At 49.6% G+C, this 27,988-nt stretch overlaps 13 protein-coding genes across 13 annotated transcripts; 4 read left to right on the forward strand and 9 right to left on the reverse strand.

Moving 5' to 3' along the window:
- Positions 1 to 1,387: 1,387 nt before the first annotated feature.
- BDW43DRAFT_323531 (sterol methyltransferase) lies at positions 1,388 to 2,664 on the forward strand (the record flags this gene model as incomplete). The annotated part of the gene is made up of 3 exons (XM_032049763.1): positions 1,388 to 1,617; positions 1,700 to 2,021; positions 2,089 to 2,664. The coding sequence occupies 3 exons, from the start codon at positions 1,388 to 1,390 to the stop codon at positions 2,662 to 2,664; spliced, it is 1,128 nt and encodes a 375-aa protein (XP_031894605.1).
- Positions 2,665 to 3,668: 1,004 nt separating this feature from the next.
- Positions 3,669 to 5,305, forward strand: BDW43DRAFT_304411 (major facilitator superfamily domain-containing protein; the record flags this gene model as incomplete). Its single annotated transcript, XM_032045594.1, has 3 exons — positions 3,669 to 3,794; positions 3,867 to 4,253; positions 4,316 to 5,305. 3 exons carry the CDS (start codon positions 3,669 to 3,671, stop codon positions 5,303 to 5,305), a joined length of 1,503 nt encoding a protein of 500 aa, XP_031894606.1.
- Positions 5,306 to 5,717: 412 nt separating this feature from the next.
- Positions 5,718 to 7,423, reverse strand: BDW43DRAFT_293404 (tRNA(Thr) (cytosine(32)-N(3))-methyltransferase). Its single transcript, XM_032043824.1, has one exon. The coding sequence runs from the start codon at positions 7,311 to 7,313 to the stop codon at positions 6,207 to 6,209; it is 1,107 nt and encodes a 368-aa protein (XP_031894607.1). The 5' UTR covers positions 7,314 to 7,423; the 3' UTR covers positions 5,718 to 6,206.
- Positions 7,424 to 7,609: 186 nt separating this feature from the next.
- On the forward strand, positions 7,610 to 8,829 carry BDW43DRAFT_238193 (uncharacterized protein). Its single transcript, XM_032039630.1, has one exon. The coding sequence runs from the start codon at positions 7,957 to 7,959 to the stop codon at positions 8,611 to 8,613; it is 657 nt and encodes a 218-aa protein (XP_031894608.1). The 5' UTR covers positions 7,610 to 7,956; the 3' UTR covers positions 8,614 to 8,829.
- BDW43DRAFT_238201 (Zn(II)2Cys6 transcription factor domain-containing protein) lies at positions 8,830 to 10,844 on the reverse strand. Its single transcript, XM_032039631.1, has 3 exons — positions 10,339 to 10,844; positions 9,937 to 10,275; positions 8,830 to 9,879 (listed from the first exon to the last, which is right to left on the reverse strand). The coding sequence occupies exons 1-3, from the start codon at positions 10,501 to 10,503 to the stop codon at positions 9,046 to 9,048; spliced, it is 1,338 nt and encodes a 445-aa protein (XP_031894609.1). The 5' UTR covers positions 10,504 to 10,844; the 3' UTR covers positions 8,830 to 9,045.
- A 1-nt stretch (position 10,845) lies between these two features.
- BDW43DRAFT_238190 (uncharacterized protein) lies at positions 10,846 to 11,228 on the reverse strand. Its single transcript, XM_032039629.1, has one exon. It carries the CDS (start codon positions 11,157 to 11,159, stop codon positions 10,926 to 10,928), a length of 234 nt encoding a protein of 77 aa, XP_031894610.1. The 5' UTR covers positions 11,160 to 11,228; the 3' UTR covers positions 10,846 to 10,925.
- A 156-nt stretch (positions 11,229 to 11,384) lies between these two features.
- Positions 11,385 to 12,542, reverse strand: BDW43DRAFT_293408 (NudC domain-containing protein). Its single transcript, XM_032043825.1, has 4 exons — positions 12,426 to 12,542; positions 12,019 to 12,324; positions 11,609 to 11,930; positions 11,385 to 11,544 (listed from the first exon to the last, which is right to left on the reverse strand). Exons 2-4 carry the CDS (start codon positions 12,265 to 12,267, stop codon positions 11,513 to 11,515), a joined length of 603 nt encoding a protein of 200 aa, XP_031894611.1. The 5' UTR covers positions 12,268 to 12,324; positions 12,426 to 12,542; the 3' UTR covers positions 11,385 to 11,512.
- A 483-nt stretch (positions 12,543 to 13,025) lies between these two features.
- On the reverse strand, positions 13,026 to 16,043 carry BDW43DRAFT_238219 (uncharacterized protein). The gene has a single exon (XM_032039632.1). The coding sequence runs from the start codon at positions 15,745 to 15,747 to the stop codon at positions 13,189 to 13,191; it is 2,559 nt and encodes an 852-aa protein (XP_031894612.1). The 5' UTR covers positions 15,748 to 16,043; the 3' UTR covers positions 13,026 to 13,188.
- A 301-nt stretch (positions 16,044 to 16,344) lies between these two features.
- BDW43DRAFT_304416 (uncharacterized protein) lies at positions 16,345 to 19,624 on the reverse strand (the record flags this gene model as incomplete). The annotated part of the gene is made up of 3 exons (XM_032045595.1): positions 16,345 to 18,054; positions 18,513 to 19,024; positions 19,099 to 19,624. The coding sequence occupies 3 exons, from the start codon at positions 19,622 to 19,624 to the stop codon at positions 16,345 to 16,347; spliced, it is 2,748 nt and encodes a 915-aa protein (XP_031894613.1).
- Positions 19,625 to 19,732: 108 nt separating this feature from the next.
- Positions 19,733 to 21,534, reverse strand: BDW43DRAFT_238231 (WD repeat-containing protein jip5). The gene is made up of 2 exons (XM_032039633.1): positions 21,136 to 21,534; positions 19,733 to 21,044 (listed from the first exon to the last, which is right to left on the reverse strand). The coding sequence occupies exons 1-2, from the start codon at positions 21,492 to 21,494 to the stop codon at positions 20,171 to 20,173; spliced, it is 1,233 nt and encodes a 410-aa protein (XP_031894614.1). The 5' UTR covers positions 21,495 to 21,534; the 3' UTR covers positions 19,733 to 20,170.
- Positions 21,535 to 22,016: 482 nt separating this feature from the next.
- On the reverse strand, positions 22,017 to 23,493 carry BDW43DRAFT_316574 (glycoside hydrolase family 7 protein; the record flags this gene model as incomplete). The annotated part of the gene is made up of 3 exons (XM_032048323.1): positions 22,017 to 22,769; positions 22,824 to 23,210; positions 23,278 to 23,493. The coding sequence occupies 3 exons, from the start codon at positions 23,491 to 23,493 to the stop codon at positions 22,017 to 22,019; spliced, it is 1,356 nt and encodes a 451-aa protein (XP_031894615.1).
- Positions 23,494 to 25,429: 1,936 nt separating this feature from the next.
- Positions 25,430 to 27,016, forward strand: BDW43DRAFT_293423 (Alpha/Beta hydrolase protein). The gene is made up of 2 exons (XM_032043826.1): positions 25,430 to 25,923; positions 26,019 to 27,016. Exons 1-2 carry the CDS (start codon positions 25,517 to 25,519, stop codon positions 26,839 to 26,841), a joined length of 1,230 nt encoding a protein of 409 aa, XP_031894616.1. The 5' UTR covers positions 25,430 to 25,516; the 3' UTR covers positions 26,842 to 27,016.
- A 44-nt stretch (positions 27,017 to 27,060) lies between these two features.
- BDW43DRAFT_316576 (uncharacterized protein) lies at positions 27,061 to 27,357 on the reverse strand (the record flags this gene model as incomplete). Its single annotated transcript, XM_032048324.1, has 2 exons — positions 27,061 to 27,271; positions 27,329 to 27,357. 2 exons carry the CDS (start codon positions 27,355 to 27,357, stop codon positions 27,061 to 27,063), a joined length of 240 nt encoding a protein of 79 aa, XP_031894617.1.
- Positions 27,358 to 27,988: the final 631 nt, after the last annotated feature.

The raw sequence follows: 27,988 nt of genomic DNA on the forward strand, positions 1-27,988 counted from the left end.
ACGCTACTTCAAGGGAACTCCATGATTTGCGGTGCGGTAAGAAGGGATGGCCTTCGTTTTATAAATGCATCCTGTGCTATAGTTTGCTGATTATACCCTGCAGTATGTTGATTTTGACCAGTCTTTGAGATGATTAGTCTCACAGACCTGGAGGGAAGCACAAGTACATTGAATAGTTGTTCAGAACACCTTGTGAGGCATTACCAGCTTCGACCCTTAGCATAACAATACCGACTCCAGGTTGCTGGACAGAAAATTGCACATATTGAGACTCGGAGCGATTGCCAGCGACGCATGAAACCTGTTTCAACAAACGTCTATCCGAAACTATGTTGCAACAGGAGTTGAAAGATGTCTCTGGAGCTGCTGTCTTCGTGGACCATCTCTCTTACTTGGGAAAACTCAAAACTCTAAACTGTCTTATAGGACTGTAACTATGCATTCGTCTGATATATACTATGTCAGTGGTATATTTTTACGCGCCCTTTGTGTTGTGAGCACTGACGACTTCTTGGTATCGAAGTGAGATAGGCGAAGAGAGTCCTTGTTGCCTTTTTTTTGGGAAATGATATCAAAGTCCTACAGTAAACAAAGCATACTTGGGCGATGGGCAGCTGATTTGAGGTAGCTGTAGAGAGCTTGAAAACCCTCGTTGACGTTTACGAACTACAAGCGTTCCCAAAGTAACAGTGGCCATGGGTCCGACGGACTCCAGAGAGACCGAAAGGATCGAGACAAATATGGCTGTTCTCAGGTCTAGCAGCCGGACCGAAGTGGCCTGATCTTTGTGGAGTAGGTACCTGACATGAGAAATCTGGATCTTCCAGGAAATGGTTCATTGTAAAGCAAAATAGCTGGTGGGAATAACTTGATGGGTGTCAGGGGCCAATCAATCTCCATCTCGATGATATGCCAGGGGCTTGGAATACCACAGTATCCATTGGCCCCCACCAGCATAACAGGTACAGCACATCTAGAAGCCTATGTATAGCTGTGGAGAAGATGGTTGGAACAATATCAGATCAAGTACCCACTGCACACAACTTCTTTACCCCAGCCCGTGACCCACTTCCAAAATACGACGCCGATACGATGCCCATCTTGCCTTCTGATTGGCCCCCAGCTCTGAGCCCTAATTATCGTATTGAGCGTATAGATGCGTATAGATGATGACTGCGAGCGAAGGTATGCTTGTGCAGTAGAGAATGTGAGCTTCTGCTGCTATAAAGATCCTTTACTACCTTGCTTTGGAATTGCTCACACCACTTCATCATTCAAGCTCTCCTCTCGCACTTCTGCATTCTCACTCATCCTTCCCGTAGTCTCGAGACATTCGCTCCGTTAGATTCCCATCCTTCCACAAGACATCGACTACGGGCATAGCACAATGACTGTCGCCTTGAAAGAAGACCCTGACCTTGCCTTAACTAAGGCCATGCACGGCAAGTCCTCAGAAGAGAGAAATGCCTTCTTCGCCATGCTGAAAAAGAACAACGCGGCCCATCGCGAGGTCACAAATGAATATGTGCGCCGGTGGAGGACCGAAAAAGGCATCGACGGAACCACCGATGAAGCCAGAAAGGAGAGAACAACCGAGTACATGGAAGTGGTCAACAAGTGAGTAATTGTCTCGTCTTTCCTACTGCGGTGTTCGCAGCCCATGATATCCCGTTGGTTGCTAACTGGTTGGCCTAAACAGTTACTACGATCTCGCAACGGACTTTTACGAAGAGGCGTGGGCCCAGTCATTCCACTTCTGTCGGTTTACCATCGGCGAGCCCTTCCTCCAGGCTCTAGCGCGCCATGAGCATTACTTAGCTTATAAACTAGGTATTAGGAAGGAAATGGAGGTGTTAGATGTTGGCTGCGGTGTCGGGGGGCCAGCGAGAGAAATTGCTCGGTTTACCGGGTGTCAAGTGGTTGGAATCAACAATAATGGATATCAGATTGCGCGTGCGGCGCGGCATACACAGAAGGCCGGTCTGGAGGAGCAGGTCTCTTTCTTCAAGGGTGATTTCATGGTAGGCATCTCAGAGCTGTACCCCATAGCTGTCATGGATTGTTCGTCCTCGCTGACTACATATCCAGCATCTGGACTTCCCAGAAGATACCTTTGATGTAGTGTATGTCCTCGAAGCCACAGTCCACGCCCCGAGCCTTCAAAAAGTATACGAGCAGATCTTTCGCGTCCTCAAACCCGGCGGGCGCTTCGGAGTATATGAATGGGTCATGACAGATAAGTTCGACGAGTCGAATCCCAAGCACCGTGCGATCCGATTGGGAATTGAACGCGGCAATGGAATTGTCAACATGCGTACTGCTGCCGAGGCAATCGAAGCTATCCAGGCGGCTGGCTTTATTCTTGAACACGAGGAAGACCTAGCTGCCCGGCCGGACCCCATTCCATGGTACTATCCTATTGCAGGAGAGTTACGACACGCGAGAAGCCTCTGGGATATGCTTACTGTTCTGCGTATGACAAAACTCGGCCGAGGGGCGATGGGCTACCTGCTGTGGACGCTGGAGACCCTGCGGCTGGCCCCGTCTGGAACAGCAGAAACAGCCACCGAGCTCGCGGGGGGCGCCGATAATCTCGTCGAAGGAGGTAGACTCGGTCTCTTTACTCCGATGCATCTTATGATTGGGAGAAAGCCGACTCTTTAGACTTGTTCACTCGGGGTTTATTACGGAGTTTGTGTTGCGTTGCACACGGGGAAAACAGGTTACATTAGGTGGTTTAGCGAATTACTTCACTTCACGTTAATAAATATATTACCTGACCGAGAGAAGAAGCTATATGAAGTGCGCATTAACTTGTCAAATATAAGTACCAGAGACATAAGGGCATTAGCAGACCACAGGAACCTGTAGTCCGTAAGCACTAGAGAGGGCATCCTTCCATATCCAGGTATATGTCTGACAGCTGGCAAGTTAGGGCTGCATTACACGGAAAGATGTTTCAGCTTCGCTGCCTAGGGCTAGGTGGAAACCTTTCGTTTATCAATCAGCCAGTAACACCTTTCAGCCTATGGCTAGCCTAGCCCATCTCTAATGGCATTCTATGAGTGGACCTAGATAAGGTGTGATGCCGGGATGATCCTGCAACCTTCCTGTTCGCCGCGCCCTACGCCTATCGTACTCCTTATTTAAATGTCATACTACGGCAACTGACACAAAAGTCCCCTCAGACTAATATACTGCCTTCTGTATGTAGCAAGGTTGCGGGGCACGGAACCCCGGAGTCCCTGACAGTGTACACATTCAGAAACCTGTCTAACTCGATTAATGATCGATTCAAAACAGACCGGCAGTGGGGTGTTATTCAATACATCAATGCTATCAAGTCCGAAGAGTGCTATGAGTTATCCAGGGTTCCCAGAAGGATCTGATAAGTTAACTCAAAAGGTTACATTCCGACTGACTTGCCGTTTTCGGTCACGACGTAAGTCTCTGGAATGCAACATCCGGCATGTCCGACAATCCCTCCCTTACTTCTCCTTTCAGAAACATTTCAAGTCAGTCCTCTGAGCACTGGAAGATCCCGGGACAATGGGGTAATTGAAAGGAGCAATTGAAAAACGGCACTAGCACTTTTGGCGTCCATATCCATTCCGCTCAGGCTATAGACTACATTTCTAGCAGTATACTCGCAGTTGATCCTCGAGAGTATGGTGGTTAAACCTAAAGAGCTGCCTGAAGGGACTGCTGTGGAGGCTGGCCGAGACCAAAAATATGCGGCTATAGTCGACGATGACGCCCAAGCTAAGCTCAATGCTCTAAGAGAATCACATGGAGTAATTATGCCCGTGCTCTATGATCTGTCATTACAAGCGAAATATGCTAACTTCTGTCTCTACTTCGGCTAGGCTACGTGGGACAGCCCTGAGGACCCCAATAATCCATACAACTGGTCGCTTACTCGCAAAGTCTGCATTGCTATTGTGGTGTCCTTAGGCCAACTGGCCACCCTTATGTCGACCAGTATGATGGCGGCGGCCTTGAACCAGATCGCAGAGGACTTGGGATTAAGCATCTCCGTAACGCAAATATGCTTCTCGATCTTTCTACTTGGATTAGCCTTTGGGCCCTTTCTTGTCGCTGCCTTTTCTGAGATATATGGCCGGAAGCCAGTCTGGCTGGCTTCAAATATTTGGTACATTCTTTGGAACTCGCTCTGTCCGGTTGGCAACTCCCCCGGACTAATGATGACTGGGAGGTTCCTTGCAGGCTGTGGAGCGAGTGCCGGTGTCACGGTGAGTGGCTGCTGACTATGACTTGACATACAATGAAACTAGATTTAGCTGACAAGCTACAGTTGACAGCACCTATCATGGGTGATATGTTCCATGCCAAAGACCGTGGGAAATCCCTTGCACTGGCCACCCTCATACCCTACCTGGGGCCAGCTCTAGGACCAATAATGGGCGGCCTAGCCTCACAAAATATCCACTGGCACTGGCTCTTCTGGATATTATCATCATTCGAGGCTCTCGTCACCGTACTAGGCGTCGTCATCCTCAGGGAATCATACACGCCGGCTCTCCTCCGCCGAAAAGCACAAGCACAGAATCCCAATCTCTACCGAAGAAGCAGTCCCTGTACCCAACAATTCTACCTAGACCTATTCACCCAGCTCCGAAAAAACATCTACCGTCCCCTCCGCCTCCTTGCAACGCGCCCCATCATCCAGCTCCTCTCCATCCTCTACGGCTTTGACTTCGGCATCTACGTCCTCATGCTCTCCACCTACGCCAGCCTCTGGATCGACCGCTACCACGAGTCCGAAACAATCGGCAGCCTAAACTACATAGCCATCGCCATCGGCACTACAATTGGCGCCCAAGGCGGCGGCCACTTAATGGATTACATCTGGCGCCGAATGCGTGACCGCCCCAACACCATCATTTCCCCCGAGTTCCGCATCCCCTATATGATCCCCAGCGTCCTGCTTATCCCCATCGGTCTCTTCTGGTACGGCTGGTCGGCCGAACATGGTATCTCCTGGGTGATGGTCGATGTTGGCGCGGCGATCTTCACCGCTGGCTGCTTTATGGTCGGTCAGGGCATGTTGGCGTATTTGCTTGATGAGTTCACGCATGCGGCGTCTGCTAGTGCGGCGACGCGCATGTTGTCCAATATTCTGGCGTTTGCTTTTCCGATCTTTGCGCCGGATATGTATGCGCGGTTGGGGTTTGGGTGGGGGAATAGCTTGCTTGGGTTTCTTTATTTGGGGCTTGGGGTGCCGATTCCCTTGGTGCTTTGGTTTTGGGGTCCGAGGATTAGAGCTATAGGGAAGGAGTTTTAGTTGGGTTTATGGAGGTGAGTTCTTTATTGGTTGGGTGGCTGACGTTGTGATGTGAGGTCGTGGGGGGGTTTTTTTTTTCGAGTAGCCCTAATTAATCTATGCATGGCGATGACCGTGCATCGGGTGATGACTTGACCTGCTATGACGCTTTATTAAGCACTATAAAATCTAATGAGAGCAATGAATGGCTTCTACTATATTTATGATTCTTTTGCGGGGCTTTTTTAATGGATGGCCATCCTTGTGGGTTGTTGTTAATTGTCCTTACGGTCATCATCCTGCCTCATTCTTGATGATCCATTTTCATTATGCCACGTCACTCAAGTGTGCTGTCATCATGGTCATAATTGTCATCGCGGTCATCCTGGCTTTTGTAAATGCTATGGTTGCCATAGTTATGACTGTCATGAATGGTCATCTTGCATTGCCATCATCTAGAGATATCAAGACACTAGATAGCCGCACATGGATGACTATGACCTATCAGTGTATCATTACATGTATGCAGTCTAAACCTTGTCAGATTCAAGCAAGTTTATCTGGCTCATATCCTAATCCTATAGGTACATGCACATATCATCATAACATCGTGGATCTATTCTATGACCGGAGATTTTCTAGCAAGACGAGCCGATTGCAACGGCAAATAATGCTGACCGTAAACATTTCTTCTATGGCGCCAGGCCCTAGGGTCGTTGACTCAAAAAGATAATAGGGCAGAATCGCGTCTGTAGAGTCATCCAATATCTTCTCCCAACACGTCGTGCAAGTTGATAGGCGCTTTGAAGCTGGAACTCTGCAGAGTTGAATTGTGTCGTTTCGCCCAGTAGCGTCAGCAAAAACCGAGGTAGATATTTGGCTGCATTGTAGTAAGCTGTACATTTAATTGCAGCAACACCGATCACGACTCAATCTTGTCTCCATTCTCGGTAGCAGCCTTCACGGTTTTAGTGAAGTGGCCCTGAATCCAACAGCGGTACATCTTTAGTTTGCGCTGACGGTTGACCACTAACCGTCGGTCAATGGCCAAGTTGTGGATCTCGAAAACACCATCTTTTTTATCAGCAGCAGGCTCTTCGCCTTCCGATGATTTCTCTGGGAGACCCTTCTCGGGGGTCCACCGACCCCACATTTCTTCCAGTTCATCTCTATCAAAGAAGAAGACACGAGTACCGTCTCCACGGACGTAGAAATTCTCATCCAAATAACGACCCTTCTTGAATCGAACCTGAGCCAAGTCTCCCCGCCCGTAATCACGGAATAAGACCGTACCACCAGGCTTCAGGACCCTGTATATATTGCGAAGAGCCCTATCCCATTGGTTGGGGTTAAGAGCAGAGAAAATGAAAATCAAAACTACCACGTCCACCGACCCCTCCGTCAACCTGGGAGGAAGAGAGTCGTTATTCTCGTCGGGTTCGGCGGAGACATCCCATACGTCGGCGGTAATGTGTTTCGGATTATAATGCGGGCTCTCCCGCATGACCTTGACGGCGTTTTTCGAGAAGTCACACGCATGGACCATGAGTTCTTCGTTCTCGCTGTTGTTGATCAAGGGGAACGCCGTGTTTCCGGCGCCTGCGCCCACTTCCAGAACGACCTTCTTTCCTGCACCAGCGCGTGTGACCTCTTCTAAGATGGGGAACTCCTGGCGCAGCCATTTGCGGTCCTTGAAGAAGTTCGCCGTGTTGTTCTTGTAGAATAGGTTCCACCACTTGGCGGGGTCTGCGTTGAATCGCATCTTGTCAAAATCTGATGCCGGGGCTTCGCGCTGCTTGGCGTATTGGACCTCTGCGAAGGCCAGGAATTCGTCGTCCGGCTCGACGTGGTCCCAGGCATTAAACTCGAAGACATCGTCACCTTCCTCTAGGTAGCGGGAGCCGAATTGAAAAGGATCACTGCGTTTAAGATTGTTGGAGGGGTCGTGCGAACGGTGCGGGGCAATTGTGGGTGGTTGAATTTGTTGGGTGAATTCTATAATGTCATCATGGGAGTGAGAGGGAGCCATTTTATCTCTGTCTCAAAAAGAATGTCCTTGTGGCTAAACGAGGGTATCAAACATAGACCGCAGCAAGTGGAGGGAAAAAGAAATCTTGTTGCGGAGAAAAGCAAGGAAAGAGATTTGGTGGGGAAAAAAAAATAAAAAAACACCATGCCTCAGGCACCAGGACCAGTCCCTATCAGTGGATCCCCGAAAACACTATCTCCGATGCAGCCAATCAAAAATGTGGATGCCTGAGGAGATCGGCAATGAGCCTGAGCTCCTTCTGCCTCAGGCATTCAGCCACCCAATCCATTTCCATTTGATTATCCTCCATGTCACTTTGGCTCCTCCTCACTTCCTCTCCGTCTTGCATACTGTGTCCTTGTCAGTCTATTCCTCCCCCGCCAGTGTATAAACTGGCTTGTCACCCCTCGGGAATATTCTGCAGGTGAAACCCGTCATGCTAGACAGTGGTCATGCACTGAGCTCCATCAATCTTTACTCCGCTCTTGTGATACCGCATTGACCATCGATACATCGTATACTCCTCCTACATTAGTCATAAGAGACATATCACCTGGCTTCTTTCTACTTGTTCGAGTCATTGAGCGTTATCCTTTATACTCTTGAATCTGAAGCCAGTTCCCGACATATCTTCCAAGTCATCATGTCTATTCTTAACATCTTATGCGGTTGTGTGAGCCGCAGTTCCCCGCCATTATGTCAACCGACGGCACAGTCTCGTCAGCAAACACCTCAAAATAGAGACAATGGCACCACCACATACAATAATCCCCCAGACATAGATGCAGAAGACAGCTACACCCCCGTCATACCATTACCAAGATACACGCCGCGACCAGTGAGCATCCAGGAGAAAACCCTAGAAGCTCACATGCGGTATCCCCCAATCTCATCCTGCGGCTACGACAACGACGGCTCGACGTATTTCCAAGATGAGAAAGACCGCCTCGCATTTGAGTCGGCCTCCAACAGCAATGAACATCCCGAGGATTTATCCTCAGATGTCTCCTCTGCTATTTCTTTTCCCAGTAGTTATGGGAACACCTCGACGGCTACGAGGGACACTCCACCCCCACCGTATTCGTCACGCGGTGTCTCTCCAGTGCCGTCGAGATCGATGTCGGTCTCATCGTCGGGGTATCCGCTGCCGCCGCAGCAGGTGGCTATGATGCACATTGCGCAGCCGCGGCCTGTGTTTCACCGGCCAGACAATTTGGTCCGGAATGTGTTGGCCCGGAGGAGCTTTGATGAGCAGAATGGGTCTGGGAGACCGAGGAGGTTCTCCTGGGAGACTCAATAATTGTCTTGAACGGTTTCTTCTTTTACGGACTTTAATGAGTGCATGGATTAATTAGTTTATCGCTTGTCATACCTCCTCCACCACCACCACTTACCCTACCTCTTCCTTCTACCTACCTTTTCTATTATTATTATTCTTTTTTCGGCACTACTTTTTGGACGCTGCATATTTGCTACGAGTAATGATTGGGCCCGAGAAGACTTGCTATTTGCTGCATGGATACGGGTAATTGGCGTTGTGGGTACTATTAATATTTGATTTGATCCGCGTTATATAATGTGCTTTTGGGGACGTACATAATAATCCATATACCTACCTGTTCACGTCGTTTTGAAATAGGCCACCCTACCTTGTATGAGTAGACAAACTATACCTCTCTGCCCACGGAAAACGGCCAAAACAGCTGCCATTAAACCCAACAACACAACTCGACTACAACACCACCAAATCATATTGGCAAGCTATCTGCTCTTGCACATGCTTCAGCAAATACCCACAAGTCTCCGCCGGAAACTCCAACAGTCTGAGAATGCGCGGATCCCTACTCTCCTCAAGGTACATGCAGATCGCCACGCATTCGGACTTAGCCCTAGTTTCCATCCACCACACATCCACAGCGAGTACAAGAGACAACCACCAGCTAAGGATGATCAAGGCCGGCGGATCCTTCTTCAGCAGCTGTTCGTAGAAATCCGGCAGCAACCTACCCATGAAATTCGTGTACTGGGTAAACGTCTTCGAGTTTCGCTCCAGCGAAAGTAACGGGGTCAGCATTCGCAGCGGCCAGTGGTAGGGATTTGTCTCCTCGGTCGTCGTATCGTCTATACCGCATATGTCGGCGAGGCCCGGGTGCAGGCCTACTCGGCCCGGACGGTGGTCGTCGTACAGGGGGTTCCCTTCGCGGGATTGTTTGAAGACGCCCCACCATATGCTTTGGGTTAGCCAGGGAACTGTTAGCTCGAGGAGGTGGCGCAGGCCGCTTTGCAGCATGAGCCAGTTTAGGGCGTCCGGGTCGTCGGAGAAGACGAAGGAGCTACGCGGGTTGTATTCTTCCAGGCCAAAGGAGTGGATGGTCATTAGGAGACAGGCGGAGTAGAGGGGGTCCATGTTGTGAGGGCCCACGGAGGTGGATATCTCCTCGGAGTATTGTTTTATGGCCCTTTGCCAGTGGTATGCCTCGACCATTGTGTATGAAGGGTCTTCTGGGTAGATACGGCGGAGATGCGATGTCGCTGCACCGATGATGCTGTGCATGAGGAATGGTGACTGAGTCCGGTTAGTTCGTCTGTGTTGATAACATAATGGGATAGGAGGAGTCCTGACGTCGAACGCTAAACGGATCATTTTGCCTCTCATTACGTTCTGAGAGCGCTCGGAGCTGATAGAAGGCGTTGTAGCTTCGTGGAAATGATGCAACGCCCGAACACGGTCCGATAGACGGCCGCTTTGCGACTTGATTTGCAACAGCTCGTCTATCTTGGCCGAGACAGCAATCAGCGACATCGAAAGTGCCGCTGACTCTTGCTCTGTCAGGCTTGGGACTTTGTCGATGAAGTAGGAGACTACGCTCTTACTACGCGCAGCGTTGGCTTGACCGGCGTCATAACTACAGTCAACTCCATGCTTTTGGCAGCGCAAGCAGTGGGGTTTAGTTTCATCACACTAGGATAATTCAGCCCTATATCCCTCAGAATACAAAGAGTATATATTTGCGGGGGCGGATACCTTGACCCTTCGTTGCTTACATTTCACACATCCAGCACGCGACTTGCGATGTGATCGACGGGCATGGTAAGCCTTCCTGGCTTCTTCGGAGCCTGTTGCTCCCGATGGTTGGTACAAGGCCACACGAAATAGACTCTTCTGGCCCTGTAACGTGCCCGAGGACATTGCAGGGTGGGTGCTGTGGGACTGGCTTTTCCAACCGACGTGCGGGGACTGGTCTGCAGTAGTCAAGATCGATCGTTGTATCCGATGTCCCTTCGCCAGCTGTAAGACACGATATGTATGAGAGTGAAGACAAGTTGAGCTTTGAGGACTCGTGCTTCCTTCTTTTTCAATCCGGCCGGAACGACATGATCAGCTTTGGGCAGGATAGGAAGACAGTATACGAGGACTCAGCCCCATCCATTGTATGGAGCATACTCAGCCACACCGCCTTGGCCGAAAGTCAACTGGTGGACTGAGAAACGCAACAAAATAGCTGCATATGCTCACTGTTGTATGTATGACATTTATTACTGTCACGGTCAATGAATGTTTTTGATGTGTAGCACTACTACTGCTAGAGTAGATGGGACGGAGGCCATCCATCAACGAAAGATGCTGGTGGGTTGGAGAGAAGATGCATGATCTTCAAAAAGAGGAAATGAACACCACTGCAAAAAGTCGTCTTTATGCGTAATGCACATCAGCTTCTTCTGCCACTCAGCACCTTTTGTATACTTACTTGCCCGGCAACCTCGAGGGTGAATGGACAGCGGAAGAAATGCATTGCGCTGAGAACGAAAAGCCGGGGAATAAGTGTTCGAACGCTTATATACCATGTAGGTTGTTATTGATGGTTTTTTTTTCTTTGCAGTAGTCAAATTTCCTACATAGCAGACTGGTCAAATATATATCTCTTTTCCCATAAGATAAGTAGTCTAGTGTACATCCATACCAAAGACACCAAATACAGTACATGATTGTCAAAGGATCAATATGAGCTAGTCCTAATTAAGTAGTTTTCGTATTCGGGTCTACAAGAGCTAACATCTTGATTATATTGATTACGCACATTAAATGAATCCAAATCATTGCTATGCTAATGGCAACAGTATAGATACATACCCATGCCCTTTTTAAAGTTCCAACTAACGCTCATCACTTCATACACAGCTGAAAAGCGACCACTCAACTAGCCGATCTGCGCATTGGAGAAGTCCATTTCTGTACGAGAATGTCAGTATATCACGTAGAACCCCACGCAAGTCAAGACCACGTCAACACATACCCGGATGTTCAGCCTGGAACTTCTTCAGGAGATCTCTCTTCTTCTGTTCATCGCTAGTCAGGCCCCCGGTTTCCTTCTGTCGCTGATCGTACATCATCTTCTCGACCATCGCCCTAGTTTCCCCATCGAGGTCACCCAGCTTTGACGACTCAGGCGTGATTTTACTGACATCGATCTTAGGCGCAGAAGTCACCACATGTGCCCACCACTCGACCTTATTAACCTTGTCCAGATGAACCGCCACCTCCTTCCCAGGCGGCTGCGACGTCGTCTCCAGTGTCCACGAGCACTCGTCGAGTAGAACGGGGTGAGGAAACTCTCCCTAGAAAAAAAAAATAAAAATAAAAACCCACTTAGCCATCCCCGCCCTGACTGTATTCGGCGACCCAGAAAGGGAGAACGCGGTTTACCTCGATGATAGGCTCCTGCCCCTTAACCGCCACCTTGATCTTATTCTTGGTCAAAACCACATCTAGATCTTTTCCTCGGAGGTTTCCCGGAACGGGGATCGTCACGTCAACGTCCTTGATTGTCTGTGTCCATTGGTATGGGAGCTGTGCTTGCTCGGCGTCTTCCTTCGCCTTGCGCTCTTTCTCCTCGCGGTCGCGGTCGGCGACTTCGCTGATATTTGGGTTGTGTTCGGGATCGGCGGAGGACATGCTTGAGGTTGGGATTTTATGCGCGGCTTTTGGCTTGTTACGGTACGATGGATGAAGCTAGTGTTTGTTAGTATTTATTAACTTGCGGAGTGGGATGGTGGGGTAATGGAGGTCGAGTGGGTTGTGAGCAGAACGGGTGTAAAGTTGGAAATGCCTACATGAGGATGTCCAACAAAGGACCTAAATGGGCGAGCTTTCTCGTGACTAGATAGTGAAAGCTTAGAAGAGAAGTTAAAAGACAAAGAAAGAAAAAAGTGGTGGTGGTTGTCAAGGCTGGTTGTTTCTCTCCGTTGGCGGGGCCGTTCCGCTGTTGGAGCTGACTAGCCTCTTTGGGGCATATAAATATAACCTCAGCTCCTCCAGGTGTTGGAATCCTATTCAACATATACTCCTTAAGCTCCAGTCAATGCGCTGTGATATGCCTCTAGTACTATGATCATTGCTTAGGACTCGATGCTATGGTGTCATGTATATCGACTGGGTTTACTTGTCATGGTAACAAGCATCCCGATCTTCGTGGGGTATTCATAGTTGGTCTGATATGCTATCTGTCGCACGCAAAACTTTCAAAACAAAAACAGCAAAATGAAGAGTAAAAAGAAAGCGCTATCGTTTATGCCCGTGAATATAAAGGTGAAATAGCACGCTTGTAAATGAATTAGCACGAGGAGCTTCACTCGGTAGATCTTCTCCAAGGCCCCGGTAGTTGGGACATCCTGCGTACCATCCGCTTGAGCTGGGGAGGAAACGAGAGTGGAAGCGCCACAAGCAAAGAAGAAAAGAAAAGAAAAGAAAAAAAAAAGTGACAAACTGCTCAGCCGCCCTTGCAACAGGTAATGAAGGATACTAAAGACTTTTGGTATTGACAGGGAACACAACATGAGAAAGAATATGTATAGCCTCACGCAGTAGGCACCGCCTTTACTCTATAATATCGGCCAGGATCTCCTCCGAGATAGGTCCCAACCAGGGTGAGCCATCGAAGATGCGAACATGATGCGAGGGTTGAATATTCTGGTGAACGTCCTCCACTTGCTCAACAGATATGCCAGACTCGACGGAGTTGAAGAACTGACCCGCAAATTCTGCAACTTCGTTGGCTACTTTAGTTTCTAGAATCCCTTCAAGCATCTGCATATCTTCCTTCCACCTCTGCTCTCTCTGGGCTTTTTCCTCTTCCAGCCGACGGCAGGTCCCATCCCGCTCTCGAAGCTTGAGACAATTTGGGCACAGATAGTTCACCTCGCAGTAGGAGCAGTTGCAGGGAGGATTGGCTTCAACGCAGTCCGAGCATACATGTACTGAGCAGCTGGAGCATTCACGAAGGACACTGCCACACCGCTGTCGCTGATCGCCGACGGCTCGATACTGCGGGCAGAAGAACGACTGGCAGCCTTGCCACCTGGCCGCATCTGACTGTGATTCGCAGTCGACGGAGGAACGTGATGAAGACCGGGACCGGTTCGAGTTCGAAATGGAGACGCTCCTGAGGCGGCGGTGCACGAGAGGGACGGGCCCTGGCGGATCATCCGCGCTTTGCAAAGAGTGACTACCAACATCTGGAACGCCATCTGCGGGGTTGTCTTCGGTAAAGCTGCTTGCAGTGGAATCGACGGCCCGATGAGTCCTATATGGCAATGCAAATTCGGTTGAGGAGCTCATGTATGGAACATGCGATGGAACGTAAGTATTAGTTGTTTGCTGAGTGCTTGACCCGGGCCGATTTTGGATAGCCATCTTTTCTAGAGTAAGATCGCGGTATCCACAAATACGCAAGCGAAGACCACGGAGGTCATGTTCAATGCACAGCGGCTTTGAGCAGCTCTTGCAGTGTACCTTCCACTGGGGCGTATCGTAACATTCCTGGCATAGATTCCGAGGACAAGCCGTTGGCTCTCGGTCTGGCGGTCCAAGTAACCATTTCATCATAGCGATATGTCCTGTCTCGAGCGTGTAGTCTGGTTTTCGTGGATCACCATAGGCATACTTGGGGAATGTCTTGCTCCACTCCTGTGCCGAGTACTCTAGGTCTTCCCAGCCTTGTCCACGGGGAAGAGGTGCCGCTCGTACCTGGTCTACATCTCGGTTGGGAGTTCCAATGCTGATACCGCCCCCACCGGAGAAGATTGGTTCTGTACAACACCAGTGAAACTTCAGCACAGGATGAGGAGCTGAACTATTGTGGTTCAACGTATCGCTTTCAGAAGTATTTGGAGGGGGGTCCAGCATGAGGCAGGGAGAAGTAGTAGCACCCGGTGCCCACCAGAAAGGTTGCTTGGACTCCCCTAATAGCGATGAGGGGCGCCGAGGGCGAACGTAGGGCCGATCAAACGCGCAGCTTGCACAGAGCGTCTTACGGCACCCAACACAGTGCATCAGGACACTACATTGTTCACATCTCTCCGGGATCTCCTCGTAGCAGTTGTCACAACGAATATTTTCAACAAATTGCTTATGGCTCCAACGTGAATGGGCCGGTGTCATTTTACCTTCGCCAAGGTTCCTTCCTTCCCCGGTCCCAAGGGCTTCTCCATAACACCCAGTCTCCTCGTGTTCCCACAGCTTCCCATCTCGTTTGGGTGGATAGCTGCTTTGGTCTATTGGGCCGATCCAATTCTTTGACCGCCATAGCCGATCAAAAACCACCCATACCTCCGCAGACCCTTGTGGCACTCTCATGGAGACGTAGCCTCTCCTCCTATAGCATCTCCCCGCGGGAGTGGAGCACCACGCGGTATCAGTCCAGATCCCTAGCTTATGGCAGAGATTGACTAATTCGTGGGTCGGCTCCGAGTCCGAGTCCTTCCGAGTTAAAGAAGAGGATAGGTACGGTCTTCTTCGGTGATGACGGCACCGATAAGTATATAGGCTTTTCAGCGCAAGGCGTTTGGTAGATGAAGAGCTACCGATGCTCTTTTCCATATCGACATCGTACTGAAGCCCGAACATCGTCAGATATGGAATGACATGGTATTTAAGGGAGACATTTTTGCAACCACGGACGGAGAGATGCTCCAGAGTCTCTCGTCGTGAATACAAAACAGTCGATATGAGAATCTGCCCGGAGACCGCCGTATTATCCAACTCTAAACTCCTCAGACACGGGCTGAACGGAACCACCACATTCATCAACAACTGATCAAGAGCATAGGGTCGAGACTGTCGCGGTACTACTGGCTCTAGGGCCCCTGGGATGACAACCCGGAGGGGCGACGGGGTGCCCGAAGGGAAGAACAGACGAAATGACAAGTACTTCCATGCTGTGGGATAGGATCTAAGAAAGGATCGAAGGTAGCGGGAAGTGTGGTAGAGCTTCAAGATGGAATCTGTCGAGAGTTGAAGTAGCAGAGATTCGAGGATAGGGGCATGAGTTGTAACGACTCGTTCGAAGGTTGAGAGAGAGCGCTGAACGGGGATGAGCGACTGTTCTAGGGCGGAGTCGACCAGCACCTGCTGGCTGGGGCCGGCGCTATCGGCCATTCTTTCAGGTGGTTGATTCTCCAGGGCGTTGGCAGTCAGAACGTGAACAGGAGATGTAGCAGTTTCATTTATTGCTTTCGTTTCTTCTTCTATCGGTCACGCTGCCGCTGCTACTACTGCTGAAGGTCAAAGTGACGCGAGATCGCGAACACAGCGGAGAATGCGGGAGACGCAGCGCATCATAAGGAGAAAAGAGGGAGGGCGACACAGCGCAAGGAGGACGGTACACACTCAGGAGTTGGACATCATGCGAGGCCATTAAAGGGAGAAAACGATAGATACTGGCTGAAGGTGGCTTTGACAACTCACAATTGGGACAAAAACCAACGGCCTTACGGCCGGCAAACTGCCCGCTTGCATCATGTGATAGGTCGACTCTCAAAGGCTTACTTTTTTCTGCGACCATTTTAAATCCTCATTCTACTACTCTGTAGATGATCTAATTTTCGTGGATAATCAAGGGTCCTGTACTATTAGATCAATCTAGGATGATATCTCCCTTTATTCCCTCCCCTTTCCATTTTCAGGTGTAATAATAGGGTAAATATATATCCATAATATAATATACTTTATCAGTCCAATGGATCTCCCGGAAGTTTAGTGTCGGTTTATTGAATCGCCCACTGTGTATCCCCTTGCAACACCCTTGCGCCCTTCCACTACCAAGGTACTATCCGAAGCGTCTTCTTCTTCATATTGAATATCGAAGTCACTCCCCAATCCCTTCCATGTCCGTTGCGATCGAAGGAATTCCGCCCCTGGGGAGAAAGTCCCGCCGATCATGGCTAAATCACCGTTGGCCCGTTTGGCTAGCGCTCGAGCAGCAGATGGACTGTTCGCTGCTGACGCTGCATCATCGACTGGGGCTGAAACGCGGGGTGCGGAATTCCTCATCGGCCTTGAATGCGAGACATATCGACCGGTGCGCAAATCGAACTCGGGAGGTGCGGATTCGGATTCCGACACATCGTCTTCCTCCTCTGCGGTCGCACCATTCGTCTCATCTTCGTCCTTGGCTTCCTGGATGGGTTGATCAAGGACACTTTGAAAGTCACTCTGCCAGGCTCCGGTCCAGACCCGCTCGGCATCCCCCTTGAGTGCAAGTTCCAACTCAAACGGGGTGATCACCGGTTTCCAAAAGTCTTTGCTGTCAACCAAGGAACTCTCCCAGCAACCGATGACTACCCAGCCACCGATCTCACTGAAATTAGCCACCTTCGCTGCGTTGAGCTTCCCCACCACAAAGACATAGCTCTTTTTCCCAGCCTCCGCGATCTTTTGCTTCACGTGATCCACAATATGCATATAATTCCTAACACTGAGGGTGTTGACTAAAATCCCAAAGATTGGTTCAGTGCTGAGGGAGGTCAAGATAGCATACCGACGTCGCAAAGCGATCGCAGTCGATGCAGGCAAGGGTTTGATGTTTTCGCTCGTCAAATCATCCGTAGGGTATATGTGAATCGAAGCAACACGAGATGCAAGCGTCATTAGGAGAGCTGTGGGAGGCTCTGAAATGTGGAAAAGCTGCCATTCTGATAATGACTCCGGACTTTCGCGAACTGACTCCGGCACCGTTCGATTGGGGATGGCAGACGACGGATCATGGACCAGCTCCGTGGCAAACAAGTTGGAGTAACCTTCCTTCACAAGCCGCGAGTACACTGCGGGGGTATGATCGGTGTAGGTCACATCAGCTGCGAGGATGACCTTCGCGGTAGGGTCAGGGTAGGTCTCTTTGAAAGCGCGAACGACGGGGTCGATGGGAAGAGGTTTATGTGTGAAGACGTAGATCACTGGTAGTCTAGATGTCGGAGAGAGGCATGACCGGCCATAATGGATGACGACGTCGGCATCCACATGCTCCGCAGCCACCTCGTCGACGCAGCAAGTTCCGTAGGATGTATCGGCCAAGATGTATAATTTCGGCGATGGGTCTGTTGTATCTGCCACACCGAGCTGAGAAACTGAATGAGCTAGATTATCTGAGTCTGCAGTGGTATTTGCTCCGTTGTTCTGCGCTGGGGTTGTATTGCTGTCGGCCGTGCTACATCTGTCTAAACCGCGACTGAGCAATTGGAACACCCGCGGTGCATCCGGAAGCATATCATCAGGGAACTGTAGAGCGATCCGCTTATACCGAGCCTCCCGGATCTCCTTTAGCGTGCGTTCAATGTCATAGGTGATCGAGAGCTCCTCATCCGACAAGGCACGAGTCGTCTCTTGCGAAACGACGGGCTCTGTGGCCTCAAGAATACGATCATCGGGGGTGGAAAGCACGGGGGCTGCTTCCATTTCGGTACCCATCTCGAGAAGTTGAAGATATTGCCAATATAAGGGCCAAATTAAGGTAAACTGTGTTCAAAGGGCGAAGACTGTCGAAATGGTGGGGTTTGAAGTTGTTGTGGAATTTTTTTTTTTTTTTTTTGGAATGAGAGAACAAAGTCCCCCCACTTTCCCCCCGCCATAAATTTAAATCAAGAGCCAATGGTGCGGGTACCAATTACTGTGACATGGTACGGTACTTATATACTACATAGTAAATTAACGACTTACGATGCTTTTTTTCTTTTCTCTAATATCATTATCATGGTCAAACTTACGTGAGACGAGTTCATGCCCACTTCAATAGTATAGAAAGATTATTTTTTTCTGACTTTCTGACTTTCTTTCTCTTTTTTGCTATCTGTGGAGGCATAACCGCCCAACTACATGAGACATGAATGGTGTTACAAATCCGGCCGTGCTGGTTCTCCTGCCCAAACACGCCGGATCAATTCACGGATGGGTGCGCGTTCAATCTCCCGTGGATTCCAGTAGGGGTTGCTAACAGCAATATCCGCTGCCTTATCGATATCCTCCTCCTGCATGCCAAAGGCCTGAAGACCTCGTTTGACCTTCAACTTAGACAGCAAGACATTTAGACCCTGGATAGCATCTCCATTGCTATCGGGAAGTGCTTCGGCCAGCTTCTTCATCGCCTCTGGAATCTTCGGGGCGTTGTAAGAGATTGCATGGGGCAGAACGGCTGTATGTGTCTCTGCATGGGGCAAATTGAAAGTGCCCCCGAGCGTATGGCATAGTTTATGATGAATAGACATACCCACACTACCAAGGCATGTTCCGCAGAGCCATGCTCCATACAAAGCCGAAGATCGAGCAGATTGGGATGTGGGGTTCTCGACAATCTCTGGAAGGGCCGATGCTACTGCACGGGTCCCCTCAACAGCCATCAAGTTGACGACGGGGTTAGTGTTGCGGGCATAAAGTGCTTCGACTAGTGGTACAATAACCGTTGAGCTTTCGACGCCATAGGATCCCAAGCACAGTAGTAGATACATTAGGACTTACCTGCATGAGCAATAGCGTTCACACCACTAGTAGCACTCATAGCCGGCGGCAATGTCATAGTCAGATCGACATCGTAGATAACAGTCCCAGGAAGGATCTGAGGATCAGAACGAGTCTTCTTCAGGCCATCGGCTGTCTCACCTAAGATGGGGGTCATTTCACTTCCGGCGTAGGTGGTAGGAATGCAAATATGAGGCAACCCCGTGCGGATGCTGATCGCTTTGCCTAGTCCGATGGTGCTTCCTCCGCCGATAGAGACGACTAGATCAGCATTCTGAGACTTTACATACTCGAGAGCCCTTTCTGTAACGTGTGTCGGAGTGTGCATGGTAGCCTCACTGAAGATTCCAGCTACCTTGCCCTTGAGAATGTCCTTAACCTTCTCCGCCTGGCTAACTTGCTGCGGTGTTGACAGCACCAGCGGAGCCTTCAGATTTAATCTGGAGATCTCATCGGGGAGTTTTTGGAGAGTGCCACTGCCAAAAATGACTCGCCCAGGATTTGCATTGTATTCGAATGTGTCCATTGTATGGGCTACTTGGGAGTTAAATAGTGAATTGTGCCGGGGGAAAGAGAAGTCACCACCAGTGTATAGGAAGCAAATCGATTAAGATCTATAAATGTACTTCTGAGATTTGTCCTACCTGCGTAAGGTATAAGGGTACCTCGACTCATAGGTTTAGAGGAAGCTTTGATCATCATGAATAATCCTCCCCACACCCCACCAAGGAAAACAACCGTGGGTCCTTTTTTTCATTTCCGAGGGATTTTCATGGAATTCATTCCTCACATCGGAAATCCCCCGTCCTCTTGAACTACCTAGATGGATTTGTTTCAAGTCTATCTATTCCTAACTATTCGTGGCTTTGAGATTGATGTCAGTTTAAATAGTGCGAGGAATACCTACCCATATGGACAGGATATATTAATGGCTTAAACTAAGTTACATACCACCGATTTTGACGAAGGTCAGGTCACTTTCCTTGGAGAACTCCTTCACGCTATGCATCCTTACCGTGCTGTTCATTTCTGGATTTTCCCTCCTGCTAATTCAATTTCCTTAGAGAACCAATCACTCGAGATCATGGAACGCCATGACGTGCTGACCGCCGGTGCGAGCCTTGCCCTTGCCCTTCTTGCGTTTCTTCCGCTTGTCGGCTTGCTGACTCCCTCTATCGCTATCCTCGGAGTCGTCATCATCGCTATCATCATCACTACCTCCAAGCATATGCTTTTCACCGACACCAGAGCTGTTTCCGACAGCTTCATGCCAAACCTTGACCACTTGCCCACCACCACTGACCATGCGACCTTCTACATCAAAGCCTAGACCGACAACGCCCTCCGTTTCATCGTGCACAACCTCCGACACGACCTTGTTAGGGCCAAACCTCACAAATTTGATAGTACCGCTTCCAAGACCAACCGCGACCGTCTTGCCCTTTCCGAGCTCATCAGGAACCATCGTGAGGGTCTCGAGAGACTCTCCTTCACCGCCGCTTCGCTGGACATAGATGCGTTCGTCTTGATCATCCCAAGCACCTTTTTCCCAAAGGGTCAAGACCCCACCAGAATTACCCACCACCACCTTCTCGCCGCGGCTTGTCCCGGTCGAGGGCAAACCGCGAACATACACCGAGCTCACTAATTCTTCCTCCTGATCCTCACTGCGCACTAGAACTCCCCGTCGTAGATCCGTCACTGCCAATGTAGTACCGCCGGTCGACACCCATTGTTTGCTAAACCCAGAGGTACTGGTATCCGAGGCAGGTAATGGAGTAATGGACGAGATGTAATCATCATGAGGGTGGTGGGACTGCTGTGGCCGGGCTGAGACGCGGGAGAATGGAAGGCGGAGGTCATATAGATGCAGGGCGCTTGAGTCAGTAGCGAGAAGGAGAGTCTGGGGAGAAAGAGCATGGATGACAGTGGGGGCATCAACAGAGCTGCAAGAAAGGCGAGTTAATACAGTTGGAACAAAACAGAGCACGTAAACAAAGATAGTATATCTGCCATGTAGCATGGCTTACAACTCACCCATCTTTGGCCGGGGGAATTGCGATCTTGTTCTCTACCACGCCCGTCTCTGCCTTTGCAGCTTTCACCAAACCATCAGTTCCGGCGGAGTACAAAGACTCTCCCTCAATTCCGAACGCTAAGCACCGGCAGCTGCCCTTGTGCCTTCTCGTGCGCCACATCGTATCAATATGTCCCCGGCCATTTCGGGAGGAGGAAGTCGACGCCTGATCGTCGTCGCTGTCAATTTCCTCTGACGGAAGACGGAAAGTTTCAACGTGGCCGGAGGAAAGGCCAACAGAGACAATTGGCTCCTTGGGATGTATGGCCTGTGTGAATAAATCCGCAGAAAGCGGTAACGTGCAGACAGTGTCAAACATGGCGATACAATGAGGGAAATGAAATGCAAGGACACTGTCTTTCGGAGCAAAGCTCTTGGATAAAGCTCGGATCGATTTCCTGGTTAGGAATGTGCGGGCCGATGGATCTTCCGTTTTATTTAAGTTAATTAATATTAGTTAAACTAGTTAACATAAGTTAACTAATTCGTTAATCAATTACCTTTTAACTACTTTTAACTTTGTTCTTCTAGCAACATACTATGCTCTCTGCAATAAAATCTCCACTGATTTTTGCTCCCAAAAAACTGCAGTACTCTGTCTCATCAATTTGTCCTAATTGGGTACAGCAGAAAAGAATGAGAATAACACACTCAACTCAAATCAAATGATATCCATGAGAAAGGACCGGTTCTTGCTCGGGAGAACCAAGACAATGTATTGACACATTGACTTTGCTCGGGCCTCTCTATCTACAACAACTTCTCCCATGCTATATACATGTTCTCTCTCAACCTTCCCAATGATTCGGGGTTTGATTTTGGTGCCTCCAACTTTTGACACTTAAGCAGGGGCGTCGAAAGTAGAGCCGATCGGTCCGAACTTGATGTTAGAGTAAGTCACCGTGGCATCACCATGCTGTGACTCGACCTTCTCAGGGTCTCCAACATGTGCCTTGCAGGTACCACGGGCGACACCTGCCTTGGTAGCATCAGCTTCTTCAGGGTAGCTGCTGTCCAACCACATCATGCTGGCATAGTGGTCGTCCCATACACTGAGAGTGAGCACCATGGAAGACAAGGCCTCGCCCATAGCCTTAAGACCTCCATGCTTCTGGAAGATGTCATCGTCGCCGAAGGCCTTCTTCTGAGCAGTGCAGAAGTTAGAGGTAATCGAGTTACCGGTGACACCTTCAACGTTTGATGCAGCATTGGCGATAACCTTTCCGTTCTGCACGTAGAAGCGCTTAATCTCCGACAAGACACCAGATTCCGCAATAAATTGGGTCACAACGGTAACCTTGGAAGAACTGTCGACAAGTTTACCAGGGCCATAGAAAGAATCATTGCCCATGCGGTAAGCATTGAAGTCACATCCATCAGGGTCGCAAGTTCCTGCGTAACGGTCCCCGGAGTAGGTTCCCCCGCACGCATCACCTTCACACATAGTTTGCTTCGTACTATCGCAAGGATGAGGTGTGTAAGCCGTAGAGATGCTGTTTGCCTCCCAAATGTCCATCTCGGGGCAGCACGAACCGTGACCGCCGACACCGGCATTCTTGTCACTGTCGGAAGGCTTCCATCCTTCCACGTTGGCCTAGTTTACACTGTTACTATCTTTTGCAGAAAGGATCAAAACAGGGTTTCATACCTTGCCGTTGATAAATTTCAAGTCTCGTGGGCACTGCGAGTCACAATAGCCAGTTCCATACTTGGCGCCGGCCTTGTTGGATGGGTAATTCCCTACACCGCCGTCGGCGTCCATGGCAACGAAGTACACGGCGCCATTCAAGCCACAAGGCAGCTGGGAGGCGTCAACATCAAAGGTGAACTCAGAGTTCAATAGGTTGAACGTCTGGTATGACTTGTCGTCGTCCGCCATTAAGTACAGACGGGAGCCGACATTGGAACCGGTGACAAACTTGAGGGACAGAGCATTGCCGCTGGTGGTAACACCATAGGTGCCCTCGTAATCAGCTCCATCCAGAGCGCAGTTCGTAGCGCAGGCTTCGTTGTCGGGGCAGAGGCTTGCATCCCACTGCGAGTTGATTCAGTCAGCCGGGTGTGTATGTCTTTTTGGGACAGTTGCTTAGATGCGGACTCACAGTATTGCCAGTGTAGCAGTTATTAGAGCCATCAATAGAGTGCAACCAACGCCAGTTGGAATCAAGCACAACAGAGCCTTTCTGCTCCGTGCAGCTGCCACCTTCAGTACACTTCTGCCAGGTCAATGCAGGGCGGGTTTCCGCTTTCAAAGTCCCAGCCTGCTGGGCTTGCACGGCAGCCCAAAAGACAGAGAAGAGAAGTGCGCGTTGATGCATCGCGGAAAACTTATAGAAAGAAAGAGGGATGGACGTTGGAATCAATGTTATTGTTGACTGTCCTGCAGATGTGATACTCTGGTCTTGAGCAGGAGGGGTCTACTCTTTATACAGCCTCCCCGGCGTCAAAAATCATGAGTGGAGTGTCCCGGCACTCATTTCGGAAAATTTCGAGCATGAAGCCCTATCCACACTAGTCGGTGCAACGGACCGCCATGCCGCTGAAATTACTGTTTCAAAGAGATTGAGAAGCCATGCCATTCTAAAGACAGCCAGAAACCGCCGTACTCACATGAGCACAATGCTGTTGAAGCATAGCTCGCCAAGAGTGGATCCTAGGGCACCCATGACTTAGGCTTAATGGACCCTTGTGGCCTATTTGCTTACAACCGTAGTTGATCTGAGAGAATAACGGAGCATGCTCCGAATATTGCAATAGCCGATACCCTCAACAGTTCTTATTGGAGAATCAAGGGAAGGGGGAATGTTCATCTCCCCTTCTAATTTCGAAGAGTGCCAGCCAGGAGAGCAACCAGCACATGCATTTCCGGTCGAACTTCCGACCAAAAGATACTAACCAGAACTATCCACGGAGGTCCTATGAGCTCGATATGGTTAGGGGGCCAGGAGAGCCATACAGAACATGTGCCATATGCCGCTATGGATCTTCTGCTTTGGGAGTATGGCTTCTCCGGCCATCCATCCTTTGCCGGCGCTCGTGGCAAACTCAATCCGATTTTAGTACACCATATCTCAGCCCAAACCCTGTTTTGGAAGCCTATAGGTACGACAAAACTCCCTAGAACCCGGGGCGATAACGAGGTGGCATGATGTGCACTGATTGGTCGCCATGCAGAATCTGAAGCGTTGGGTGTTTAGATGAAGGATTGGCTCATCATTAAAGGTTCCTGTTAAGCCCTGCCGATCTTCGGAATGCGGGGCAGAAGATCCATCAATGGGATCAAGCCTGGCGGCGCCGTTGACATGCCGGCACTGTTGTTCGTGGAATTGTGGCTGTCAGATGGCGCCCGGGGAAATTGACGTATCGTGACGACTGCAATCTATCACTTTAATCTAACCAATGTCAAGTGTACTTGTCATCGATAGGCTCCGCTATGATCCCTTCTAGCATTTTTGATCAAGGCACAGTTGCAGAATCTGGTTCTTTGGAATAGATAGACTGACAACTCTCGGTCTTCAACGCCGTGCCAGTTTCGGTATGCATGTACATACATGGGATAGTATGCAAGCCGGGATCTCCGGTAAATTGCCTGTAATACACATATATGTTGAACCCCCATATCCGAAGGAATATGATTGACTGCCTGACGGCCACGGTGAACCGGACAGAAGTTCCTTCCAACGGACAGGAGCACGCTGAGGCAGCATTGGATGTGGGGTGGTATGGTACCTTGCAGATCGTTTCCCAATCTATATCTTCTGCCTGATATTTCGGCGGCTGTCATATAGAGAAGTGTCTATAGGATTTAACCGGTAAGGTGAACGGACGGAATATTCCGTCCGCGCCACCTGGTGTGCTCGCTTAGAGGGCAAAGAGAAGAATTACAGCTATTGTGCATGCAATTCAATCTATTCAGCCATGCCGGTATATTATGGTTATGCTCTAGCGCCAGGCTAAAATTCTTTTCGTATTGGATTTATATTGTACGGGTACAGTACAGCTAGTTGATAATCCTTCAATGGCCCTATATCCTTTTACCCGATAAATTCACTGATCCACAGATCTTACTCTTCATATACGGTATTTGTTGGGAGCCAGATCGTGTTAGTTGTATAAAACATTGTTGCCGGCCTCGGGCCCCCCAAGGGCAACCTCGGCAGCCCCACTGAGAAAGATTAGATGATCAGCAACCGTCGGGACTTCCTTTCTTCTTCATCACTCTTGATTTTTGTTGTTAACCCGATATAGACGACGATAGACATACACATACACATACACATACACATACATATAAAATCATAAATCATACTAGAGCATAAAACGGAACCCTTTCATCTCATCATGGTGTGGGTTAGCCAGACCGTCGACGTTCTCCGCGATTCCTTTGCGGATGACCGAGTTCGACTTTCCCTGCTGGCTGCGACAGGGGCCTCATTAACGGTGGGGCTCTTGCTGCGTTCCTTTCTCTCCGACAAGTGTCCGCAAGAATCTGTACTCCGTTGCCCCCGAGCGGTTGTCTCGTCCTCCCGGTCGGAGACGGAAAATGGTGAGATTCCATTGCCAACCGATGTACTCCCGGGAGCGCGTGATGTATCGACTCCATATGGATCGATGCGGGTGTATGAATGGGGCCCAGTTGATGGGCCCAAAGTGTTGTTCGTCCACGGGATCACAACGCCTTGCATTGCCCTAGGCGGAGTGGCGCATGCTTTGGCAGAGCAAGGCTGTCGAGTTATGCTGTTCGACTTGTAAGTGGACCGATCTAGTGCCTATTAGTAGTTCTATCAGAACCTTCAACAGAAGATGTATTCTATGGCTCTATTTTCTGATGAACTATTACCAGGTTTGGAAGAGGCTACTCTGATTGTCCGTCTGACCTCCCTCAAGATGATCGACTCTTTGCGACTCAAATATTGCTTGCCTTGAACACGTCTTCAGTTTCCTGGACAGGAATCGGCTCTGGTAAATTTTGTCTGGTTGGCTACTCCTTAGGAGGCGGCATAGCTGCGTCCTTTGCATCGTTCTTCCCTCAGCTACTTTCTTCACTGGTTTTACTTGCCCCGGCCGGATTGCTTCGCGACTCTCAAATCAGCTTTCAGTCACGTCTTCTTTATTCCCGCGGTCTCATCCCTGAACGTGTTCTAGGGTTTCTTGTCGGCCGTCGTCTCCGTGCAGGCCCACTAACAACCCCGAAGCCCAAAAATGAGAAGATCAGCGCTGCAGATGCATTGACCGAGGAACTTCCCTCGCAGAATGGTACCACCACTCAACTGCTGTCTCGGGCGTACCCGCATGTAACTGTGCCCGGGGCTGTTAAATGGCAGGTGAATCATCACGCTGGCTTCGTCCATGCTTTCATGTCAAGCATGAGACATGGCCCGATATTGCAACAGCGCCAACAGAAATCGTGGGAGCGCCTTGGGGGATTCCTATCTGCTCAGAGCAAGCTTTCACCTGAAGAGCAGCGTAACAATGGGCTTCCAAGTGATAAGGTACTTATTATGTGTGGCGAGCATGACTCGATTATCGTCAAGGACGAACTCGTCCCAGATGCTACTTCGGCTCTTCAAGGAAACGTGGAATTTAAATACTTCAATGCGGGGCACGAATTCCCGAGTACAAAATACGACGACGTAGCACAAGCCTTAATGGAGGTGTTACATTGATAGCTGTCTCGCAGCTGGACTATTTGACAGGAAAAACCGTCCGTTCCCTTTGGCCTGAAGGGCCTGTCGTTTGTCCCGAGTATGTGCCCTTGGTATAGTTCGGTGGACTGGGGTTCTGTCATGATTATACAATCTAATAGACTTGTACATAGAACACCCTTTGTGGTCCCTTCGGGATCCTGCATTTCTTGGTCGTGGTTGGAATTTAGAATAGAGCTTTCATTTTCTCAGGATTTCATCTGTCGCATCAAGTTGGCTTGAAAGTCGTGATACATGATCAGACCGGTCTTGCATTCGCGCACGAGCAAAGTAAGGCTCATCCGCCGCGGGCGACTGTGAGAATCGATCGACCACGCTGCCGCTGCTTCCGTCCGGTACATGGCTCAGGACTCCAGCACTGAGGCCCTTGTTCATGCCGTTCGTAACCATCCTGAGAGCACAGCAAGTCAGAAGGGTAAACTCCATGCAAATGAACAAGAAGCCTTACTGGGTGGGCTGTTTGCTTCCAGAAGACATTATCGGTAAGATCCAAGCTCAGATTATCTGTATCAGAAAATATATCGCTAGGGAACCGTGCAGGTGTGTTGCCAAAAGACGGCTCGTTTGTATGTAGCTCGAGAGAAGATCGTTCTGAGGTATGTTCTTTTTTTTTTTTTTTTTTTCTTCCGCGGAGTGTCTTAATCGATAACAGGTTCAAAGTTCATCCACTGAGTCAGTTGGTGGAAACGGCAGGTCTTTCTGTATGTGATATTCGATGCTGCGGCTGCCTTGATGACATGTGCTGAGGGAGAAAAGTAAAAAGAAAAACAAAACGGAAGGATGGCGACTTTATATATACTTCGCGAGAGGTATCTCGCGCAAACTGCTTACAAAGAGACCCGGTGTTTGTGATATAAGAATAGAAAGAAGTCTATACGATGTCTTGGCTTGGAATAGACGAAATGATTCGATTGCAGGTGAGTGACGCAGAGATGGGGATCATCGGCCTGATTGCATTTTTGGGCTTCGTCTCTCTAACCGTTCAGTTGGACAGCCCCGATGATTATCTTCATTTACTTTGTCCGGACCTCTTTTAGGTCAGCCACATGGTGAGATGGGGCTCTGCCCTGCATATCCTTTAACCGTCACCTTCGTCAAGCCATTGCAA

This window comes from Aspergillus alliaceus (genome assembly GCF_009176365.1).
Source record: "Aspergillus alliaceus strain CBS 536.65 unplaced genomic scaffold BDW43scaffold_77, whole genome shotgun sequence".
Classification (NCBI taxonomy): domain Eukaryota; kingdom Fungi; phylum Ascomycota; class Eurotiomycetes; order Eurotiales; family Aspergillaceae; genus Aspergillus; species Aspergillus alliaceus.

What these genes read in the sequence shown, in the direction of transcription:
- BDW43DRAFT_293404 (XM_032043824.1), bottom strand. Translation starts at nt 7,313, where the DNA reads ATGGCTCCCTCTCACTCCCATGATGACATTATAGAATTCACCCAACAA.
- BDW43DRAFT_238193 (XM_032039630.1), top strand. Translation starts at nt 7,957, where the DNA reads ATGTCTATTCTTAACATCTTATGCGGTTGTGTGAGCCGCAGTTCCCCG.
- BDW43DRAFT_238201 (XM_032039631.1), bottom strand. Translation starts at nt 10,503, where the DNA reads ATGTCCTCGGGCACGTTACAGGGCCAGAAGAGTCTATTTCGTGTGGCC. An exon ending in GTAAGCAACGAAGGGTCAAG is followed by an intron (nt 10,276 to 10,338) that starts GTATCCGCCCCC and finishes GAATTATCCTAG; the next exon opens with TGTGATGAAACTAAACCCCA. An exon ending in TGATCCGTTTAGCGTTCGAC is followed by an intron (nt 9,880 to 9,936) that starts GTCAGGACTCCT and finishes AACCGGACTCAG; the next exon opens with TCACCATTCCTCATGCACAG.
- BDW43DRAFT_238190 (XM_032039629.1), bottom strand. Translation starts at nt 11,159, where the DNA reads ATGGTATATAAGCGTTCGAACACTTATTCCCCGGCTTTTCGTTCTCAG.
- BDW43DRAFT_293408 (XM_032043825.1), bottom strand. Translation starts at nt 12,267, where the DNA reads ATGTCCTCCGCCGATCCCGAACACAACCCAAATATCAGCGAAGTCGCC. An exon ending in GGCAGGAGCCTATCATCGAG is followed by an intron (nt 11,931 to 12,018) that starts GTAAACCGCGTT and finishes TTTTTTTTCTAG; the next exon opens with GGAGAGTTTCCTCACCCCGT. An exon ending in GTTCCAGGCTGAACATCCGG is followed by an intron (nt 11,545 to 11,608) that starts GTATGTGTTGAC and finishes ATTCTCGTACAG; the next exon opens with AAATGGACTTCTCCAATGCG.
- BDW43DRAFT_238219 (XM_032039632.1), bottom strand. Translation starts at nt 15,747, where the DNA reads ATGGCCGATAGCGCCGGCCCCAGCCAGCAGGTGCTGGTCGACTCCGCC.
- BDW43DRAFT_238231 (XM_032039633.1), bottom strand. Translation starts at nt 21,494, where the DNA reads ATGTTTGACACTGTCTGCACGTTACCGCTTTCTGCGGATTTATTCACA. An exon ending in ATTCCCCCGGCCAAAGATGG is followed by an intron (nt 21,045 to 21,135) that starts GTGAGTTGTAAG and finishes CCTTTCTTGCAG; the next exon opens with CTCTGTTGATGCCCCCACTG.
- BDW43DRAFT_293423 (XM_032043826.1), top strand. Translation starts at nt 25,517, where the DNA reads ATGGTGTGGGTTAGCCAGACCGTCGACGTTCTCCGCGATTCCTTTGCG. An exon ending in CGAGTTATGCTGTTCGACTT is followed by an intron (nt 25,924 to 26,018) that starts GTAAGTGGACCG and finishes AACTATTACCAG; the next exon opens with GTTTGGAAGAGGCTACTCTG.